Source organism: Lolium perenne, chromosome 7 (genome assembly GCF_019359855.2).
Source record: "Lolium perenne isolate Kyuss_39 chromosome 7, Kyuss_2.0, whole genome shotgun sequence".
Lineage (NCBI taxonomy): Eukaryota > Viridiplantae > Streptophyta > Magnoliopsida > Poales > Poaceae > Lolium > Lolium perenne.
Genome location: NC_067250.2, coordinates 224,745,964 through 224,767,681, shown reverse-complemented (window position 1 = coordinate 224,767,681; position 21,718 = coordinate 224,745,964). Strand labels below are relative to the sequence as shown.

Below are 21,718 nucleotides of genomic sequence, written 5' to 3'. Positions count from 1 at the left end.
CCGAGCCCTAGGTTCCTTCCGATGAACAAGTCGAGCTCATCCTGGCTCTCGACTTTCCTGTGCAGCCCTAGACACGGAGCAACAACGCTGCCATCGTTGATATGTTCTCATTTTTCTAGGGACAAAAGTGTAGACTCTCATTTTTCTAGGGACAAAAGTGTAGACTAAAACCACTTGACAATCTATCCCCATGGCAATCCAGTAGGAACATGTATATATCCCTTCTGTCTGGCTCAGTGCCAGTACGAATAAACATCAACATTGTTTGGCTCATTCCAGTAGGAATTCGCACCAATGCAGTTTGGCTCACTCCAGCAGGAACATGTATAGGCATCCTGTCTCTCAGTCCGGTGTGAATATGTGTCGGCATCGTCTAACATAGTACTATCCACCATGTAATACAGTGTAAATATTATCCTCTTTCGTAGGTCATCCCTTTATATCACCTAGCTTATCTTACTTCAAACAAATATCTAGATCGGTATCAGAAATTTATCCTACTATATTTCTCAATTGTCACCGTTCCGCAAACATTCAAAACAACTATGAAAGTTAACCACGCATGTTAAAAAGGTGCTACCACGGGCGCGGCGTGCCGCCGCGCCAATGCATCCTAGTTCATATACAAGCAAGTAATTTAAATCATCACTGCATAAGCAGTTCATTATAAATTAATTTATTCAAGCATGAATATATCACAGATCCATGCTATTTACTGACAGTAGCATACTGTAAGGCAACACAGCACAAATCACTGCATCATAGCCACTGGATCAAGTCCAGTGAGCTAGAATAAGCAACAACACATATATACAGTAGCATAGTGATGCTTGAGCATCAGCATCAACAAGGAAAATGCTTCACTTAGTCACAGAATTAATCAGCAACCAAGCACTGACATTTAATTGATCAAATGGATCAATTGAATCAAGTCAAGCCACACAGATAAGCTAGCCAACAAGGAATGGTTGATCCAATGGATCAATGGCTTACACAGGAGGCACAGAAGTACCTCACACACATCACTGGCATTCACAAGTGTCACAAATGCACAACAGTACACCTAGACAAGCAAGTGTAGATTGCCAGTAAGCATAAGCAAGCACATAAGCATGAACAACATGGTATAGCAACCTTGTAAGCAAGCACAACATAGCATAGCAAGATCAGTGCATGCTAGGAGCAATAGATAACCAACACATGGCATGTACAGCAAGCAAGGCAGCACTGGCCAGTACCAGAAATTGGTAGATTGGCCATAGCTTGCAGAAAATGGAAGCACAGGCAACTTAGGCAGCTATGGCAAGGCTCTGTGTGATCACAGGATCACCAGAGAGCAGTAGAACAGGAGGAAGAAGAAGCACAGTAGCTTGGGAGGCGGACAGGCATGGAGAAGAGAAGGGGAAGGAGCAGATTACTTACATGCGCCTGGTGGCAGAGGCTATGGCATGGCGAGGCAGTGCTCGCGTGGCCATAGCAGCTGCAAGACCCAGGGTAGGCGCCGACATTACGCCGACGAGCACGAACACCACCACAGCAGCACTGCATGGAGACGACGGCACTGGTACTGCAAGAAGCACCGCACCAGGTCGGTCTCAGGGGGCGCGCACGTCGACGGCGAGAACGAGAGTTCGCCGGAGACCACCAAATCGCCCGAGGCGATTCTCCAGTGGATCCAGAGCAAATGCGATTCGCCAGGAGAGGAGGAGATTGGAGAAACCACGCGGACAGATCGACAGATCGTCTCGCGGCGGTCCAGATCAGGTAGGTGGCGAAGGTAGGGAGGCCAGGAGGTGGCCGGAGCATGGCGGCGGCCATGGCGGCGACGCCATCGCCACAGGAGTCGCGAGAGATTAGGGTTAGGGCAAGCGAGCGAGAGAGACGCGTAAGTGAGAGAGGTGGGCCGCGTCGGCGCCACCGAACCACTATGGGGCATGCCTTAGTGGGCTGTCCCATGGGCTTAGGTTAATGGGCTGGCCCAATTGGGGCCAAGGGGTATTTTGGACTTTCCACAATTTAGAAAAAGGCCAGAATTTCACCAATTTTTAGTAAATAAAATACAACTCTAAAAATCCATTAAAAATTGGATTACTGAATGAAAAATAAATCTTAACCAGAATAAAATATGAAATAGAATTTAAGAAACAAATTCAAAATTATGAATTTGAAGAATTTAAAATAATAACTTGGAATTTCAAACTATTATTTCCTTGTATTTAAAATTCAAGGAAAAATCTCAAATAAGTTCAAATACTTATTTTCAAACATTTCAAAAGGAAATTCTATTATTCCAAGTCATTTCTATTGAGAAAGGTATTTTTCAAAGAAAAATACTCTATTCCTTTTTATTCCAAAACTATAGAGGCAACTCTATGATTTCAAATCATTTTTGGAATGAATAAATGAATCACCAAGTAAAGTAGTTTTACTTTGAATTATATTACTTTATGTGAATTAAAGTGGTTTACACATTAAATCAATTGCAAGTTACTGCCAAAGGCATAAATCTTCACTCAACCCTAAATTTGCAATAACTCATTGGGGTAAAAGGATTCAACATAAAATAATACATCCATGATTGCATTATTTGGATTTTATAACATTGTCCTTACCGGACAATGATGCTTCTTACAGAACCCGAGGTCCAGGTTCCATCAACTGCATTGAACTGCACTATCTCGCAGTCCACAGGCAAGTTCACCCTTCCTCATGTCAACTTGATTATTTTCTACTACTTTAATGCAAAGCTATAAACTTATCATTCTTGCATCGCAAATAAAATGTTACTTTCCAACTATGAATATGACTATGTGGCTGGCAATGGAACCATGGTATGTGTTGATATGGTGGAGGTTCCATTGCATGGGTTATATTAACCTAGGATTAACCACCAATGCCGTCCAGTGATTCTAGCGCCGTAGAAACCGCGTTAACCATGAGATCTATAATGGCTCTAGTGAAGCCAGCCGTATCTTTTCCCTTCTGCACGCCAACGGACTGGTAGAGCTGCGGGGTGTTGGAGGCACTTCCGTAGGTTGGGATAGCCTTTTAAATCCCCATCCATTAGTGATGATTAGCTCTACGGTCTATGAAGGATTGTCCGGAGTACACCGTGAGTAAAGCCGTATTATCGGAAGAAGTCTACTAGGGGTGTAGGGTCGGACAAAAGGGTGGGCTTGCAGTCGCAGAGAAAGCGGTGTGGGCTTGGATCTTTATACCTGGCCTCACACCAAAGGAAGTGTGAACGGGGGCAAGTCCCTGCGGATGGCAAAAAGGGTGGGATCTCTTGTGGGAAAAGTAACGCACCTCTGCAGAGTGTATCAAATTGTGGCTGTCACTCCTTGTTCCGGGAAGGGAACTGCGAACGCGGCAGGAAAGGAACCCCACGAAGTTCTAGTCAACCTGTGAAGACTGACGGACATAGTTTTCATAATAAAAGCAACCTTTTGAAGAAATGATTTCAAAACATGCATTGACCTGCGATTTCCTGATCAATGGTCGTAGCTAGTGCATCAAACACCTTTTTACTCTTTTAGAACTTGCTGAGTACCTCTGTACTCACTTTCTTTCGACACCCTTGCTAGACTGTGATCCGGAAGTGGAGGCCAGCAACGATGGAGCACTAGAAGGAAGTTACGAGCTGGTCTACGAGGAACCTGATCTTACCGGCGGAGTTGAAGGAGTAGACTATGGGATAGTTTACAGACCCGATGACATGGAGGTGGAGGAGTAGTGATATACATTAGCATCATAGAGCCGAGCAACGTAGAACTTACCTAAATAAGTTGTTGAGCTCTCTTTTATATATGGTTATAAGTTGTAAACGTACTTAAGTAGTATCTTAGGGTGTTCTCATAGGACCTGTGAGAATACCAACTTGTTAAGACAATGTTTGTAATAATATATGGAGTGTTATGACCTGCAATGTTTCTGTTGTACCACTCTGAGGGATATGGCAATTTGTGAAGAAGTCCCTTCACAAAGATCATATCAACGACTTGTATACTACAACATGCAGTGGTATGCTGGGTCACCGCACAATCCTTTATATTTTATGAATGCATGTTTCGTTCGTTTGAGAAAAGCAAGTGTTGGTTTCTAAGTTTTCTGGCTTGCTCACTTGACCTTCCACGAGCCGGAAGACCTTTAGCCGGAAATGCCCGCCTGCGGCGACGAAGCCCAATAGCGATCCGTCAATAACCGCGGAAACAAGCCCCCAGCCAAGGTGCCAGAAGTCCCTACCAGGAATCCATGAGTTCACAACAAAAAATTTGTCCACCAGAAAACTTAAGCTTACGTCCTAAAGGACGATTTTGAAAATCACAACTTTCATACACGCCTAGGCGGAAATATCCAGCTCTACGGTTTTAGTCGAAAAACATACACGATCCAAAAATTAACAAATAAAGGAGGTAAAAGACACATAGAGTTAACCATATGCTTTATTTCATTGATCATGTATCATAAATATTACAAAGTATGTAATGCGAAATTGCTAAGTCTGGAAAGGACGTAGCCGTGCTATATTCCAGGGACGATTTGTCTCATCATAGATATCATCCAGGTCCTCTCGCTTTCGTTTTCGGTACCAATTATCAGGTCTATCCTTTTTCTCGCGGAAATCAACGAGGTAGTAAGATCCGTTGTGCAGCGCTTTGCTGATGACAAAGGGTCCTTCCCATGGAGATTGCAACTTATGCTCTTTCACCTGCCGAAGGCGGAGGACCAGGTCACCTACCCTAAACGAGCGGTTCCGAACTCGACGGTTGTGGTAACGTCGGAGTTTCTGCTGGTAAATGGTGGAGCATTGGTCAGCTAAATTCCGAGCTTCTTCGATCAGGTCCACAAATAGTTGTCTAGACTCGTCAGCTGTATCTTCATTGTAGGCGGAAACTCGCGGGGAGTCATGGATGATGTTGGAGGGAACCACTGCTTTATATCCGTATACTATGAAGAAGGGGGTAAACCCTGTTGATTTGTTAGGGGTAGTTCATAAACTCCACAGAACAGAATCTAACTCTTCAGCCCAAGCTCCGGCTGCACGGCGCAGCGGTTCTTCAAGGCGAGGTTTGACTCCGGCTAGTATGAGGCCATTGGCTCGCTCAACCTTCCCATTGGATTGTGGATGCGCCACAGATGCTAGGTCAAGCCGGATTCCTAAGTCATTGCAATAATCCTTCAATTCTCCCTGAGCAAAGTTCGTGCCATTATCTGTGATTATGCTGTGTGGGATGTCGTATCTCACTACGATGCTGCAGACAAATTTTAGTGGCGTAGCACCATCGGCTTTTTTCACTGGCTTTGCCTCGATCCACTTACTGAACATGTCAATAGCGACCAAAAGGTACTCAAAACCGCCAGGAGATGATTTTTTAAGCTTCCCAACCATATCAAGCCCCCAGACCGTGAACGGCCATGTGATAGGGATGGTCTTGAGCTCCTGAGCTGGAGCATTTGGTTGTGTAGCATAATATTGATAGCCTCGGCAAGTTTTCACCAATTTCTCAGCATCTTCTTTAGCTGTGAGCTAGTAAAATCCTTGCCGAAAAGCTTTTGCAACGAGGGACCTGGGAGCCACGTGATGCCCGCAATCACCAGCATGAATCTCTCTGAGGATTTCAATGCCATGTTGATTTGAGACGCATTTCATAAATACCCCGTTTGCACTTTGTTTATAGAGTTGTCAATCAACTATCGTGTAGGATCTTGCTCGTCTGATGACCTATCGCGCGAGGAATTCGTTTTCTGGCAACTTATTATGGTCCATGAGGTAATCCAGGAAAGGCTGAGTCCAGGCCAGAATGATTATCATCACCTCCTTAGCCGGAGAAACTGCCACCTCTGGGTTTTCCAGGTTAGCGCCCTTTACTGAGGGTATCCGTAAGTGCTCAAGGAAAATTCCACGAGGAATGGGTTTTCTACCGGATCCGAGCTTGGATAGCATATCTGTCGTTGTGTTATCGTCTCTCCTAACGTACTTGACTTCGTATCCGAGGAAGCACTCCGCGATCTCATCAACTTCGTCTCTGTAAGCCGCCATAACGGAGTTTCTGGCGTTCCAGGTTCCGGATACTTGTTGTGCCACGAGGTCGGAATCTCCACAGCATATGATGTGCTTGATCCCAATTTCCTTAGCGATGCGCAATCCGTGTAGTAGAGCCTCGTATTTCGCCATGTTGTTTGTAGCTTAGAAGTGAATCTTCAGAATGTACTGCAATTCTTCTCCTGTAGGGGACTTCAGGGTGACTCCGGATCCTGAGCCTTGATGTTGCTTGGATCCGTCGAAGTGCATGACCCAAGTTTCAGGTTCCGGCTCCAGTTCCGCATCCGGAGCTTCTGTCCAATCAGCGATGAAATCCGCCAAAATCTGGGTCTTGATCGCGGTCATGGCTTTGTAAGTAATGTCGAAGGTGGATAATTATATGCCCCACTTTGCTATGTGTCCTGTTGTGTCAGCGTTGTTAAGAATCGTTGACAATGGAGCCTTGCTCACAACTGTCATGGGGTGCTCTTGAAAGTAGTGTCTCAACTTCCGGCTACCTAGGAACACGCCATAGGCTAGCTTCTGAAAGTGAGGGTATCTTTGTTTTGATTATGTCAATACCTCGCTAATATAATAAACTGGCCTCTGGACTCCATACACGAGACCTTCTTCCTTTCTCTCCACCATGATAACGAGACTGATGACCTTGTTGGAAGCTGCCAGGTAGAGGAGCATAGGCTCTGACTCTTCCGGAGCTGCTAGAATAGGTGGGGAGACGAGTATTTCCTTCAACCCCTGAACTGATGTATCCGCTGCATCGTCCCAGTCAAATTTTTCTGTTTTCTTTAGCAACTTGTATAAAGGTAGTGCCTTTTCGCCAAGACGGCTGACGAACGTACTGATTGCTGCAACACAACCAGTTAGTCATTGCACATCTTTGAGACAAGTTGGCCTCTTGATGCACAAGATTGCCTTGATTTTTTCCGGGTTTACTTCAATGCCTCTGTGAGAGACGATGAAGCCAAGGATTTTTCCGGCTGGCACGCCAAAGACCCACTTCAGCGGATTTAACATAATCTTGTACCGTCGGAGGTTCTCAAAGGTTTCTGTAAGGTCGCTGATCAAGTCGGATCCTTTCCGTTTCATGACCGCGATGTCATCGATGTAAGCGTGTACGTTCCGACCAATCTGGTCCTTCAAGCATGTGACGCCCCAGAACCGGTACCCTGAGGATTCCAGCGATCCTGCCGAAATCCGCACGATATCGATTCCGACACGCCCTCCGACACGACGTGCGCGACGAATCACACACGTGATGCCAGAGGAATTAACACAAGCGGTAACATTACAACATGATTACAATAGAGCCCACAAGAAACATATATATTACAACAACGACTCCAACGAGTCAAGATACAAATATACAATACAAAGATCCAAATCATACAGAAGATCAAATACGTCCGAGTACGGACAAGATACAAATTGGACTAAGAGTCCTGAAGCTAACCAGTGGCATCCATAACCCTGCCCAGGCCAAGCCGGAAGGGGAACCTTGCTAACGTCATCTTCTTCGAACATATATTCATATCTGCCCGGTTATATCCCGTAGAAGCAGCAATAAGTACGGGTTCGTACTTAACAAGACTTCAAGACGTATAAGCATTCGTCAACCAGTCGTCCTTTGTACTTGAGGCACGCAGGGGACTTAGAGGACGCAAGAGGAACGTCATAGGCAATATGGTGGAGTTAAGCGGCAGCGCGCAAGCACTAAAAACCTATAGAGACACTCTACAACATTCGTCTAATCAGAGGAGATGAGAGAGCGCATAAGCTAACAGTTTTATACTCTGCAAACAAAACACAACCAATGTGTTCCCCCTTCACCAAGAAGTACTAACAAAGGCACTCACACGGTTGTCAAGTTTTAACCATTTATTATTAGAGTTGTGCTAACTTACTACACAAGTTATTATGATTGAAACAACAGGTGTAAGTTGTCTATGGTCAAGTCATACAGCTCCAAGTCGTCCATAACCGCGGACACGGCTTATCGATAAGATGTAACCCTGCAGGGGTGCCCAAATGTGCCCACACGCACGCTCAACCCACTTACGACAGGTGGATATCACGACACGCACTCTCCTTCACTACAACAATGTCCAGGAAGCCACCTAACTAAGTTAACCCGAATCAGAGTCCGATCGACTCTCCGAGACGGACCTAGCTGTTGCGAGAACGGCTAAGAGGATCAGAGCCCACTAGAGGATGACCTCTTAACAATGCGGACCACACCTACGAGCGTGCAAGAGACAACGGGGTTACAAGGCACTCACGGCTTCCCCAAAAGTAACATCATATCATCTGACCACAAAGAAACAAGCTTGCACGCCCGGGAGAAACAAAGCATTCAAACTAATTGTGGCCACTGGACAAAGCTGTAGATTCCGGCAGTGGTCGAGGGGAGACCCGGTAAGCATACCCACGTGTGGTTAGAGCGCTCAGTCTCGGAACAGATAACAAGAACTCAGGGTCCTAAGATATTTAGGAAACACAAGTGAGCCGACACAAAACGAGCAGCTGACCCACCGATGCCTCCGCTAAACAATTATCAACAACTAAAGTAGCCATGATTCTTCCCAACATATAACCCGATAAGATAACAATAACGGTAACATGATATAGACAGCACTAGCATGCATTACGACTCGCAAGGCAGACCCGATAACCAAACAATAGTTGTAGGTGGTTGGTGGAGGCAATATAGGCTGCTTGAGGTAACAAGTGGAAAGGACACATGACAAGAACGCAACTTAAGGATAGCATGAGGGAGAAGGCAAAATAAAATAGGTGAGCGACTCCTGCAGGGACAGGAGTATAGGGGAAATGCTTGCCTGTTAAAGCTTGCCGAGGAACATCCGGAAAACTTGTCGTATCTCACCACACCACTTCGTGATCCTATCCGGGAAGAAGCAATTGCTGGAACACACAACGCATGCAAGTCTTACTACTACGGATAAAGAAGAATCGGCATGAGCAAGATGATATGCATGACATGGCAGAGATGATGCGATGCACTTATCCAAATTAATCGGAGTCGGAACCCCGGACAAACAGATTAGGTTGGAGTTGCATATCTACCGGCAAATTTAAGGGTGGATTAGCATGGTACAACATGGCAAGGGTGCGCTACTTCAATATTAAACGGAGCGAGGAAATCCTTGTTGGATATCCGAAATACTCCGCATATATGTGAGGTGAACATACACGAACTATCAACGAGCGACATGATGCGAGATGCAAACAGATGAATGGATGGCATATTCATGTTCCTCATGTTTTTCTGATCAATAATCATATATAACACTTTTTAATTGGAGTTAACAATTAAAAGTTATTAAGGAAATAGTTTTTCAGCATTTTAAATTATAGAAAACAGATTTTATTAATTGGGAAAGGACCTGGAATAAATTCCGGCCAGGGGAGGGACCCTGGGTTGGTTTGTTAAAGTGCCAAGGGGTTTTCTGAAAAGAGGCAGAGGCAGGGGCACCGGGTTGATGCACAAAAATATGCAGGGGCTGGACGAAAACAACCAGATCCGATCTGGATCTGAGAGAGAGGCTCACCCAAGGGTTACCTAGCCGCATAGGCTGACGAGGAGGACCCACGGCCACGTCGGACGCCACGCTGGAAAACCTTGCTTGCAAGGGGGTTGCCGCACACGTTCCAGGAGGGGGCGGTGACCACAGACGGACGTCGCGCGGCGCGAGCGGTGAGGAGGTCTCCAGGAAGCGAGGAAGGGCGTCGCGGCTTCGGCTCGGCGGCGTGAACCATCTGGAGGCGGCGCCGCCAGGAGGAGGTCGCCGGAGAGTGGCGGCGGTGGACATCTGCGACGAACGGCGTCGGCATCTCGGTGAGAAAAGGAACCAGGAAGGGAGGGAGGAGGAGAAGGGGTCCAGGACGCGCGCAACGTTACCAGGAAGCCGAGGGCGTGCTCAGAAGGGGCGGAGGAGGACGTGGATGGCCGAATTCGGAGAGAAACGCCGGCGGCCGGGGTTGGGGAACGAGGTCATCGGCGGCGATTTGGGGCGTCCGCGTTCGATTCCTTGGACGAGGTGGAAGAGGAGAGCAAGGCGGAGCCGCCGGTGGTCGTAGATCGACGAGGGGCAGCCCGTATCGGCGGCGCCATGGCGGGGAGGAGGTGTACTGTGGGGTTTCTCCCGTGTGTTGCTTCAACTTGGAGGAGAAAAAAAAGGAAGGGGGAAAGTGGTGGCGCTGAGGCGTGGTGGTTGGCGTGATCCAGGAGAGATAAAGGTGGAGAGGGGGCACGTGAAGTAGGGCGTCGGTGGAGGCCAGAAGCGAGCACGAGAGTTTCGTGCTCTCCTCTGCTGTTGATGACGAGGATGAAGAGAAAGGAGGGGGGCCAAAATGGTGAAGGGGTACGGGCTGGAGGAGAAGTGGGCCGCGCGGTGGGCTGCCGGCTCAGGCTGAGGGAAAAGAGGGGAAAGGCTGGGCCGCCGGGAGAAGAGGATTGGGCCTGAGAAGGAGAGAGGTTAGGGCTAGGTTTGTTTTAGAAAATCATTTTCTCTTTCAAATAGTTTTGCAAAAAGATTTGAAAATAGTTCAAATAAATTTAGAATTTGAATGCAGAGGTGGATATAGAGGGAACAACAATACTTTTATTGTTTGATAGTTATGGGGTTAGGGTTTATTAAAAGAGAAGACAAGGGGGTTTGCAAAATAGTTTTATTTAATAAAAACATGGATGATATGATGCATGATGTCATGATGATGCACAAAAGAAAAACACAAACAGATCTAATAGGGGTGCTACCCTGGGCCGTTACAATCGACACCACTAACAAGGAACCTCGCCCCGAGGTTCCACCTCAAGGTACGGGGGAGAGAGGTGAACTATCGGATCTTCTGGCGATGTGTCGAACTCCTCGACACCACTAACAAGAAGTCTTGCTCCAGCTTGATAGGCGACACCACCAACAAGAAGTCGTTGTTCCGGTGACGATGATGACTCCTATCGGGATCCTCCGAAGATCGTACCTAATAGGATAAGGCAAAGATCGTCCAACCCACGTCGGAACCTAAGACTCGAAAAACTCAGATAAGAGAGAAGACTCCAAAAATCGCAAAGGTAAGAGGAGAAAGAATGTAGGTAAGGAGAAAAATCAGAGCTAATCAGAACTATCCAACGAAGTTTTCGAAAATAGGTTTTAACACTAGACACAACGTCCGTTGACAAGGTTATCCTACAGGCTGGACTAGTGGGGTACTGTCAACCTGAGGCTCTGATACCAACTTGTGACGCCCCGGAACCGGTACCCTGAGGATTCCAGCGATCCCGCCGAAATCCGCACGATATCGATTCCGACACGCCCTCCGACACGACGTGCGCGACGAATCACATACGTGATGCCAGAGGAATTAACACGAGCGGTAACATTACAACAGGATTACAATAGAGCCCACAAGAAACATATATATTACAACAACGACTCCAACGAGTCAAGATACAAATATACAATACAAAGATCCAAATCATACAGAAGATCGAATACGTCCGAGTACGGACAAGATACAAATTGGACTAAGAGTCCTGAAGATAACCAGTGGCGTCCATAACCCTGCCCAGGCCAAGCCGGAAGGGGAACCTTGCTAACGTCATCTTCTTCGAACATATCTTCATACCTGCCCGGTTATATCCCGTAGAAGCAGCAATAAGTACGGGTTCGTACTTAACAAGACTTCAAGACGTATAAGCATTCGTCAACCAGTCGTCCTTTGTACTTGAGGCACGCAGGGGACTTAGAGGACGCAAGAGGAACGTCATAGGCAATATGGTGGAGTTAAGCGGCAGCGCGCAAGCACTAAAAACCTATAGAGACACTCTACAACATTCGTCTAATCAGAGGAGATGAGAGAGCGCATAAGCTAACAGTTCTATACTCTGCAAACAAAACACAACCAATGTGTTCCCCCTTCGCCAAGAAGTACTAACAAAGGCACTCACACGGTTGTCAAGTTTTAACCATTTATTATTAGAGTTGTGCTAACTTACTACACAAGTTATTATGATTGAAACAACAGGTGTAAGTTGTCTATGGTCAAGTCATACAGCTCCAAGTCGTCCATAACCGTGGACACGGCTTATCGATAAGATGTAACCCTGCAGGGGTGCCCAAATGTGCCCACACGCACGCTCAACCCACTTACGACAGGTGGATATCACGACACGCACTCTCCTTCACTACAACAATGTCCAGGAAGCCACCTAACTAAGTTAACCCGAATCAGAGTCCGGCCGACTCTCCGAGACGGACCTAGCTGTTGCGAGAACGGCTAAGAGGATCAGAGCCCACTAGAGGATGACCTCTTAACAATGCGGACCGCACCTACGAGCGTGCAAGAGACAACGGGGTTACAAGGCACTCACGGCTTCCCCAAAAGTAACATCATATCATCTGACCACAAAGAAACAAGCTTGCACGCCCGGGAGAAACAATGCATTCAAACTAATTGTGGCCACTGGACAAAGCTGTAGATTCCGGCAGTGGTCGAGGGGAGACCCGGTAAGCATACCCACGTGTGGTTAGAGCGCTCAATCTCGGAACAGATAACAAGAACTCGGGGTCCTAAGATATTTAGGAAACACAAGTGAGCCGACACAAAACGAGCAGCTGACCCACCGATGCCTCCGCTAAACAATTATCAACAACTAAAGTAGCCATGATTCTTCCCAACATATAACCCGATAAGATAACAATAACGGTAACATGATATAGACATCACTAGCATGCACTACGACTCGCAAGGCAGACCCGATAACCAAACAATAGTTGTAGGTGGTTGGTGGAGGCAATATAGGCTGCTTGAGGTAACAAGTGGAAAGGACACGTGACAAGAACGCAACTCAAGGATAGCATGAGGGAGAAGGCAAAATAAAATAGGTGAGCGACTCCTGCAGGGACAGGAGTATAGGGGAAATGCTTGCCTGTTAAAGCTTGCCGAGGAACATTTGGAGAACTTGTCGTATCTCACCACACCACTTCATGATCCTATCCGGGAAGAAGCAATTGCTGGAACACACAACGCATGCAAGTATTACTACTACGGATAAAGAAGAATCGACATGAGCAAGATGATATACATGACATGGCAGAGATGATGCGATGCACTTATCCAAATTAATCGGAGTCGGAACCCCGGACAAACAGATTAGGTTGGAGTTGCATATCTACCGGCAAATTTAAGGGTGGATTAGCATGGTACAACATGGCAAGGGTGCGCTACTTCAATATTAAACGGAGCGAGGAAATCCTTGTTGGATATCCGAAATACTCCGCATATATGTGAGGTGAACATACACGAACTATCAACGAGCGACATGATGCGAGATGCAAACAGATGAATGGATGGCATATTCATGTTCCTCATGTTTTTCTGATCAATAATCATATATAACATTTTTTAATTGGAGTTAACAATTAAAAGTTATTAAGGAAATAGTTTTTCAGCATTTTAAATTATAGAAAACAGATTTTATTAATTGGGAAAGGACCTGGAATAAATTCCGGCCAGGGGAGGGACCCCGGGTTGGTTTTTTAAAGTGCCAAGGGGTTTTCTGAAAAGAGGCAGAGGCAGGGGCACCGGGTTGATGCACAAAAATATGCAGGGGCTGGACGAAAACAACCAGATCCGATCTGGATCTGAGAGAGAGGCTCACCCAAGGGTTACCTAGCCGCATAGGCTGACGAGGAGGACCCACGGCCACGTCGGACGCCACGCTGGCAAACCTTGCTTGCAAGGGGGTTGCCGCGCACGTTCCAGGAGGGGGCGGTGACCACAGACGGACGTCGCGCGGCGCGGGCGTTGAGGAGGTCTCCGGGAAGCGAGGAAGGGATAGCTCGGCTCGGCGGCGTGAACCATCTGGAGGCGGCGCCGCCAGGAGGAAGTCACCGGAGAGTGGCGGCGGCGGACATCTGCGACGAACGGCGTCGGCATCTCGGTGAGAAAAGGAACCAGGAAGGGAGGGAGGAGGAGAAGGGGTCCAGGACGCGCGCAACGTTACCAGGAAGCCGAGGGCGTGCACAGAAGGGGCGGAGGAGGACGGGGATGGCCGAATTCGGAGAGAAACGCCGGCGGCCGGGGTTGGGGAACGAGGTCATCGGCGGCGATTTGGGGCGTCCGCGTTCGATTCCTTGGACGAGGTGGAAGAGGAGAGCAAGGCGGAGCCGCCGGTGGTCGTAGATCGACGAGGGGCAGCCCGTATCGGCGGCGCCATGGCGGGGGAGGAGGGGTACTGTGGGGTTTCTCCCCTGTGTTGCTTCAACTTGGAGGAGAAGAAAAAGGAAGGGGGAAAGTGGTGGCGCTGAGGCGTGGTGGTTGGCGTGATCCAGGAGAGATAAAGGTGGAGAGGGGGCACGTGAAGTAGGGCGTCGGTGGAGGCCAGAAGCGAGCACGAGAGTTTCGTGCTCTCCTCTGCTGTTGATGACGAGGACGAAGAGAAAGGAAGGGGGCCAAAATGGTGAAGGGGTACGGGCTGGAGGAGAAGTGGGCCGCGCGGTGGGCTGCCGGCTCAGGCTGAGGGAAAAGAGGGGAAAGGCTGGGCTGCCGGGAGAAGAGGATTGGGCCTGAGAAGGAGAAAGGTTAGGGCTAGGTGTGTTTTAGAAAACCATTTTCTCTTTCAAATAGTTTTGCAAAAAGATTTGAAAATAGTTCAAATAAATTTAGAATTTGAATGCAGAGGTGGATATAGAGGGAACAACAATACTTTTATTGTTTGATAGTTATGGGGTTAGGGTTTATTAAAAGAGAAGACAAGGGGGTTTACAAAATAGTTTTATTTAATAAAAACATGGATGATATGATGCATGATGTCATGATGATGCACAAAAGAAAAACACAAACAGATCTAATAGGGGTGCTACCCTGGGCCGTTACAAAGCACCGCTGCATCGTACGCTGGTAAGTGGCACCTGCATTTTTCAAACCAAAAGGCACGGTGACATAGTAGTAAGTGCCAAAAGGTGTGATGAACGAGGTCACCTTTTGGTCGGACTTCTTCATCCGGATCTGGTGATACCCGGAATATGCGTCAAGAAAACACAGAAGTTCCGCCCGTGTCCTTGAATCAATGACTTGGTCAATGCGCGACAAGGGGAACGGATCCTTCGAACAATGCTTATTCAAACCGGAGTAATCGATGCACATTCTTAGTATTTCAAATTTCTTTTTGGGTACAAGGACGGGGTTTGCGACCCAATCAGTATGGATAATTTCCACTACAAAACCTGCCTCTAGTAACTTTGCTAATACCATCCCTATGACGCGACGCTTCTTATCTCCAAAGCGTCGCATAGCTTGCTTCACCGGTTTAGCCCCCGGATTTATGTTGAGGTAGTGCTCGGCGAGTTCACTTGGTACTCCGGACATGTCAGAAGGTTTCCATGCGAAGATATCCATGTTAGCGCGAAGGAACTCGATGATCACGTCTTCCTATTTGGGGTCCATGCTGGCTCCGACAGACACATGCTTGGAGTTGTCTCCTATCTTGAGGTCGACCTTCTTGGTGTCTATCGTCGCCTTGAACGAAGTTTTCTGTTCAGAGATCTGCTTCTTGGTGGTATGCATCTCTTTTGGATCCACCGCGGCTATGTAGCCTTGCAGCTCCTCTCCAGATATCACGGATTATGCGAAGGCGGCTTCGCCTAAATCACACTCGTGAGCTTTCTTGTAGTCTCCGGATATGGTGATCATACCATTGGGACCCGGAATCTTGAGCTTGTTGTAGATGTAGCACGCCCTTGCGTGGAACTTGTGGTAAGTGGGCCTGCCAAAGATGACGTGGTAGGAGCTCTTGAAGGGAACGACCTCGAACGTGATCATCTCTTAACGGAAATTATTAACATTGCCGAAGGCCACAGGAAGTATGATGCTGCCTAGGGAGTTTGCTTTTTTTCCCGGAACCACCCCATGGAACTCAGTGTTGCTGTGCTTGAGCTGCTCCTTGGTAAGCTGCATTCTCTCTAGAGCTCCAGGTACATGATGTTCAAGCTGGCTCCGCCATCCATAAGGCACTTGGAGAAATCATACCCGTCGATGCGGGGACTTACAACCAAGGCATAGCACTCTTTTGGAATGATGGTGGGGTGATCCTCCCTATCAAACGTACATGGAGTTTCCGACCACCTGACATACTGCGGCACAACCGGAACTGTGGCGTTCAGGATCCGGAGAGCTAACTTGCTGGCGCGGACAGTCGGAGTTCCGAGGAAGGTGTGATATGCACCAACACTCTTTTTTACGAAGGGGTTGGACTTGTTAGCTGCGGAACCCTCCTTGGGATCCGGCGAAGCATCGTCCTCGTCCATCGCCTCGGAACTGTCTTCCTCCTTGTCCTTGTTTTTTCCTTTGCCTCCTTTGCCGCGTGGGCGGTGCTTGCGGGCTCGCTTGTATCCTGCTTCCGGGTCAGTCTTCAGATCATTGACCCACTTGCAGTTGCGATTGGTGTGAGAGGACTTGTCAGTAGCCGGATCTATGTGTGCTAAGCAAGGCATGTCTCTGTACTCTTCATAAGTTTGGGGAGCGCGGGTTCCAGCAACGGTGACCTCGTCACCACGTTGCTGGCCCCTATCGGCTCCGCCTCCACGGCCGCGTGCTCTTCCGCCTCCTTGACCTCCGCATTGGAAAGCCATGGCGACCATGTCGGATCCGCCGCTTCTTTGGTCACCAGGGGGATTTTTCCGCTTCTATGGTTCTTCTTCTGCGCTCCGATGATCTGGTGCGTGATTCGTCATCACGGTGATTCCTTCCAGATGCGTCCTTCTGCGCAGTGGACACACAGTGTTCCGGGTTAGATTCCAACCGACACGAAGTATCTGCCTTGCTCTGTTGCTTAATTGCTGAAGCTACCAGTGTGCGGAGGTGTGTGATGTCGATTTCTCATCTTTTTTCGCCAATATTTTCGCGGCCTTCTTCATATTGTCTTTGGGGTTGGCAAGTGGCTTCTGGTTGAGGGGGTTGCGAAGTTGATCTTTAGGGGGCCGATGGCTTCCCAATGGATTCTATCTGCCTCTTTACCAGCGTCCTCCATCATGGTTTCCCATTGAGCTTGGAGTTTTTTAGCCTCTTCCAGACATGTTGCGGCTTCACATTCTCTCTTGAGGAAATTTTCCATTACTTTGCCAGCTTCCTGCCTTTCCTCCAGCATTGCTGCTGCAGTGTTGGCAATTACCTTGGCGGTGCTTAGCATCTCCTTTCTTGTCGCTTCTAGAGCTTCAGGATCTGCGGCATTGTCCGGAGTTATTGGCTTGTTGAGGATTTCCGAGTGTGCGATGGCACCCCGGCCTGCCTGTTCGATGAGCTCCTATGTGGATAGGTACTCATGGCTCCCGAAGACATGTCCTTCTCTGGAATCCGGCACGACGCGTCGGCGAGGGCGCGTCGGCGGAGTCTCCGAGGTGGACCGTCCTAGGAACCCGACGTCAGTCGGAGTTTCTTCATCCTCAGCGTCCTGCTCCAGCCCAACTATGGTCGCTAAGACCTCTTTAGGCGGAGCGAATTCCGCTTCGGCTGCCTCCTCATCTTCCAATTCCTTTAGAGCTTTGTTGTACTCCTCCGTGTTCATAGTTGAAACATCGTCTGAGGTTGCGCTGAGATTGCCCAGAATTGATTCCTCCTTTTCTCCGGCATCCTCTTGCTGATCCGGGGCTTCGCTGTCTCCGGCAACCTCTTGCTGATCCGGGGCGTCGCTGTCTCCGGTAGCTTCAACCTGCATGGGTCCAGCTCATTCCTGAGCTGGGGCGGTCCCTGCGGTATGGGCGAGGAAGTGCACGAAGTGACACCTTTGCTTCTCTAACACCTGGGAGACCCAGGCGGATCTGCATTGGTCTTCCACCGTAGTTTCCTGCTCGAGGGCGGATTGGGTAAGATTTGAAATTTCCAGATCTAAGGTGGAGTCTTCCTTAGGAAGCTCCTGCGTCTCAGATCGGATCTTCGCGACTGCGTCCTGCTCAGCGGCGGTCGCGTCAGCGTTACTTACCAGTGCGTTTCCGTCAGAATCGACGGTCTCGCCGATGAAGATGTGAATGCCGCCAATTGGGGCGATGAAGAGCTTGACGGGGTCGGTCCTAGCCGGAATCCAGCACTCGTCCTGGGGGGCGATCAGAAAGTTTCTGGCGTAAAGAACACGCCCCACAACGATGGATTCATCGTAGCTTCCCATGGCGGAACCCTCCCGGTTCCGGCCTCCAGGCGCCGCTGGTCTCACGGTGGGCGCGAATTGTCGTACTGGTCCAGATACTTCATGGGCCTGTATGGATCCGGCCTCCTTCGTATGTCTGTTGAGATCCGGCTCCTTGCTACTGGGCTGGACTTCATCCATCATGATCTACAATAACTGGGCCACCCGATGGGCCACATACCACATCAGCGTCTGTGTGCCACCCGGGTTACCGGATCTAGACCATGCCGTTGATATACCCATAAAGTATACCCACAACGGACATTGGTCATTTTTTTTTTTTATTGAAGCACTTGGCGCTTTGGTTGGTGATTGATCTGCTTCTGCGTATGCGCTAATTGTTGATTGCTGCAAATCTTGAAATTATTTATTCCTGTATGATCTTGTTTACATGGAGAGATTTAAGGTGTAGCCTGGATGTCACGAAGAGAAATTTTCCCGTTTTAATTTTGTGCGAGTATTACAGCGCTAATATTATCCAAATTGCTTATTTAGAAAAAGAAAAAGAAAAAAGATACACGGAGCTTTACCACTTTGGTGCGGAGCACGGATGGGAGCAAGCAAAGGGAGCAGGCCCATCGCATCACACACGGATGCGCTTGACACCAAGCCAGCCAATCGTATCACAGCATCCCCCACCCCGCGGATCGATCCGAGCGCTCAACCCCAAACAACATCCCAGCCGTCCATTCTCCACAAATCCAACGCCCCAAACTTCATCTCCCACCTCCCGCGCCATCTCCCCAAAATTTCCCCATTCCCCGCCCGCCCCTCTCCCCTATTTAAACCCACCACCGCACCCACCCCACTCCACCCAAATCCCAAGCCACCAACCAAACTCCGAGCCTCATCCCCTCTACGCCCGATGGCCCGCACGAAGCAGACGGCGCGCAAGTCCACCGGCGGCAAGGCCCCGAGGAAGCAGCTGGCGACCAAGGCGGCGCGCAAGTCCGCCCCGGCGACCGGCGGCGTGAAGAAGCCGCACCGCTTCCGCCCCGGCACCGTCGCGCTGCGCGAGATCCGCAAGTACCAGAAGAGCACGGAGCTGCTCATCCGCAAGCTGCCCTTCCAGCGCCTCGTGCGCGAGATCGCGCAGGACTTCAAGACGGACCTCCGCTTCCAGAGCTCCGCGGTCTCCGCGCTGCAGGAGGCCGCCGAGGCCTACCTCGTGGGGCTGTTTGAGGACACCAACCTCTGCGCCATCCACGCCAAGCGCGTCACCATCATGCCCAAGGATATCCAGCTCGCGCGACGCATCAGGGGGGAGAGGGCCTAGATTTGAGGCCTGGTTGATCTGGTTACAGGGATGTTGGTTGGTTGATTCTGTGTGTGTTGTTGATATGATCTGCTGTCTGGTCCTGGTCTCTTTGGGTTTCCTGCCCTATGTAAGCCCGATGGTGAAATGAAATGGAAATGCTGTGTTGTCCTAAATATGTCTTCCCTTGTCTTTCTCTGATACGGAGTACATACTGCTGTATTTTTTGCGTTCTCCTTTTTGCTGGTTTGGAAGCGAGTAATGCATGATTCAATACTGTAAGATTCAGTGTTAATTTTCTCTTGTGCACCTTCTTTGGCCATTGATTTGATCTGGGTCTCTGTGCAATCTGTGTTGAATTTCTCTTGGCGTGGATTAGCCGGAGGTGTAGAGAAATGTTGGTTCTGTGCATTTGGTAGTTGCTTCATTCAGATTTAGTATAACCAGCAGCACTGGGCTCAGATTGACTGATTCTGCTAAGGTTCTCTGAACAGTGGACGCCCAAACAGTTTTATGTTGTCACAATAGCCTAATCTGCTGCTTGCAGTTGTCAGTTCCTGTGTTATATTTCATATCCACGTTACAGAGCTGTGGTCCTTTGCAATGATTTGTTATAAATTTAACACATACACGCAGGTTGTATGCAGGATTGTCCATTGCGAAGTATCTGAAATGCAAAATCCATCAGTTAATATTATCGGTGTGATGCTGCAGAATGCTCTACTATCAGGTAAATTTTGGACACCCTCACCTGACCTTGCAAACAGCAAGAACTTGACAGTTTCCAAAACCCGTGGGAAGCCAACAACAGGAGAGCTTGCAGGGAGAAAGAGAAAGGGTTCCTGTCCTATGTCCTATGTATCCTAAATCTACTGTATTCCTTTGTCTGCTGCATACTTCTGTTATATTTGTTTTCTCATGTGTTGCTGTTTTCGGAGTGAACGCTGCATGATTCAATACTGTGAGATCTAGTGTTTTTTTTTTCTTTGCGATATGTGAGATCTAGTGTTAATTTTTCTCTCGTGCGTTCTTCGGCCGTCGGTTTGATTTTCACTCTGTTTTCAGTGTGAACTGAATTTCGTATGTGTTGCTTGACGTGGATTAGCTTTAGGTGCTGGTTCTGTACATTTGGTTTTTGCTTCATTCAGATTTAGGATAACCAACACAGCACTGTACTCAGATTTTGGTATCGGTTGCTGAACACACTGCAACTCTGGGCCTGAACTTGCAACCATCCGCCCGTCCAAAGATTGGAGATGTTAAATACGGCTTCAGAGATAGGAAAGCGTACGTGTTGTGTACGTGTCCTAGTTGTATTGTATACCTGCTGATGTATATATAATGATCACCGTGGGGGGCTTTGCACCCACGAAACCCTAAACTACTCGTTCTAACTTGGTATCAGAGCGAGCAGGCCGCCGCCGCAAAACCCTAGTCGGCGCCGCCGCCTCGAGCTCCCTTTGGCCGCTGCCGTTCTTCGCAGCCGCCGCCGCCGAGATGTCATCCTCCTCGGCGCTCCAGCTCTCCACGATCCTCGGGCCGATCGTGTCTGCCCCCAACCCCACCACCACCGCGATCGCCGTCCCCACGCCCCAAGTCATCCTCGACCGAAGCAATTTTATGCTCTGGCGGTCCCTCACCGTGCCGAACTTTGCCGGTGCTGGGCTCCACGGCCACCTCGACGGCACTGCGGCGCCGCCAGAGAAGACGATCACCCAGGGCACGGGTGATGCGGCCACCTCCGTCACCAACCCTGAGTACGCCACGTGGTGGACGCGTGATCAGCGCGTGCTCGGGCTGCTTCTCGGCTCCATCGGGCCGGACATCGCCCAGCAGATGATCGGCAAGTCCACGGCAGCCTCGGTGTGGGCTGCTATCCACACCATGTTTGGTGCTCAAACTCGTGCCAATGTCAGGCACATCCGGCGGCAGTTTCAGGCCCTCCGGAGAACCGACTCTGCCGGCGTCTACATGGACCAGGTGAAGGTCCTCGCCGATCAGATGGCCGCTGCTGGGGCCAAACTCTCCGATGAGGAGATCATCGATCAGATGCTCACCGGGCTCGGTCCCGAGTTCAATCCTGTCGCTGCGTCCATGTTGCGCGACACGGAGGAGGTCTCCCTGACCTCGTTCTACTCCCACGTCCTCAGCTACGAGGGTCTGCGTGCGCAGCAATCCCAGGCCCCTGAAGAATGGGTCACGTCGGCAAACGCCGCCTCGCGGT

General features: G+C 49.1%; 1 protein-coding gene across 1 annotated transcript; it reads left to right on the top strand.

The window, feature by feature from the left end:
* Positions 1 to 19,053: 19,053 nt before the first annotated feature.
* On the top strand, positions 19,054 to 19,670 carry LOC127313732 (histone H3.2). The gene has a single exon (XM_051344205.2). The coding sequence runs from the start codon at positions 19,105 to 19,107 to the stop codon at positions 19,513 to 19,515; it is 411 nt and encodes a 136-aa protein (XP_051200165.1). The 5' UTR covers positions 19,054 to 19,104; the 3' UTR covers positions 19,516 to 19,670.
* The last annotated feature ends 2,048 nt before the right edge of the window (positions 19,671 to 21,718 follow it).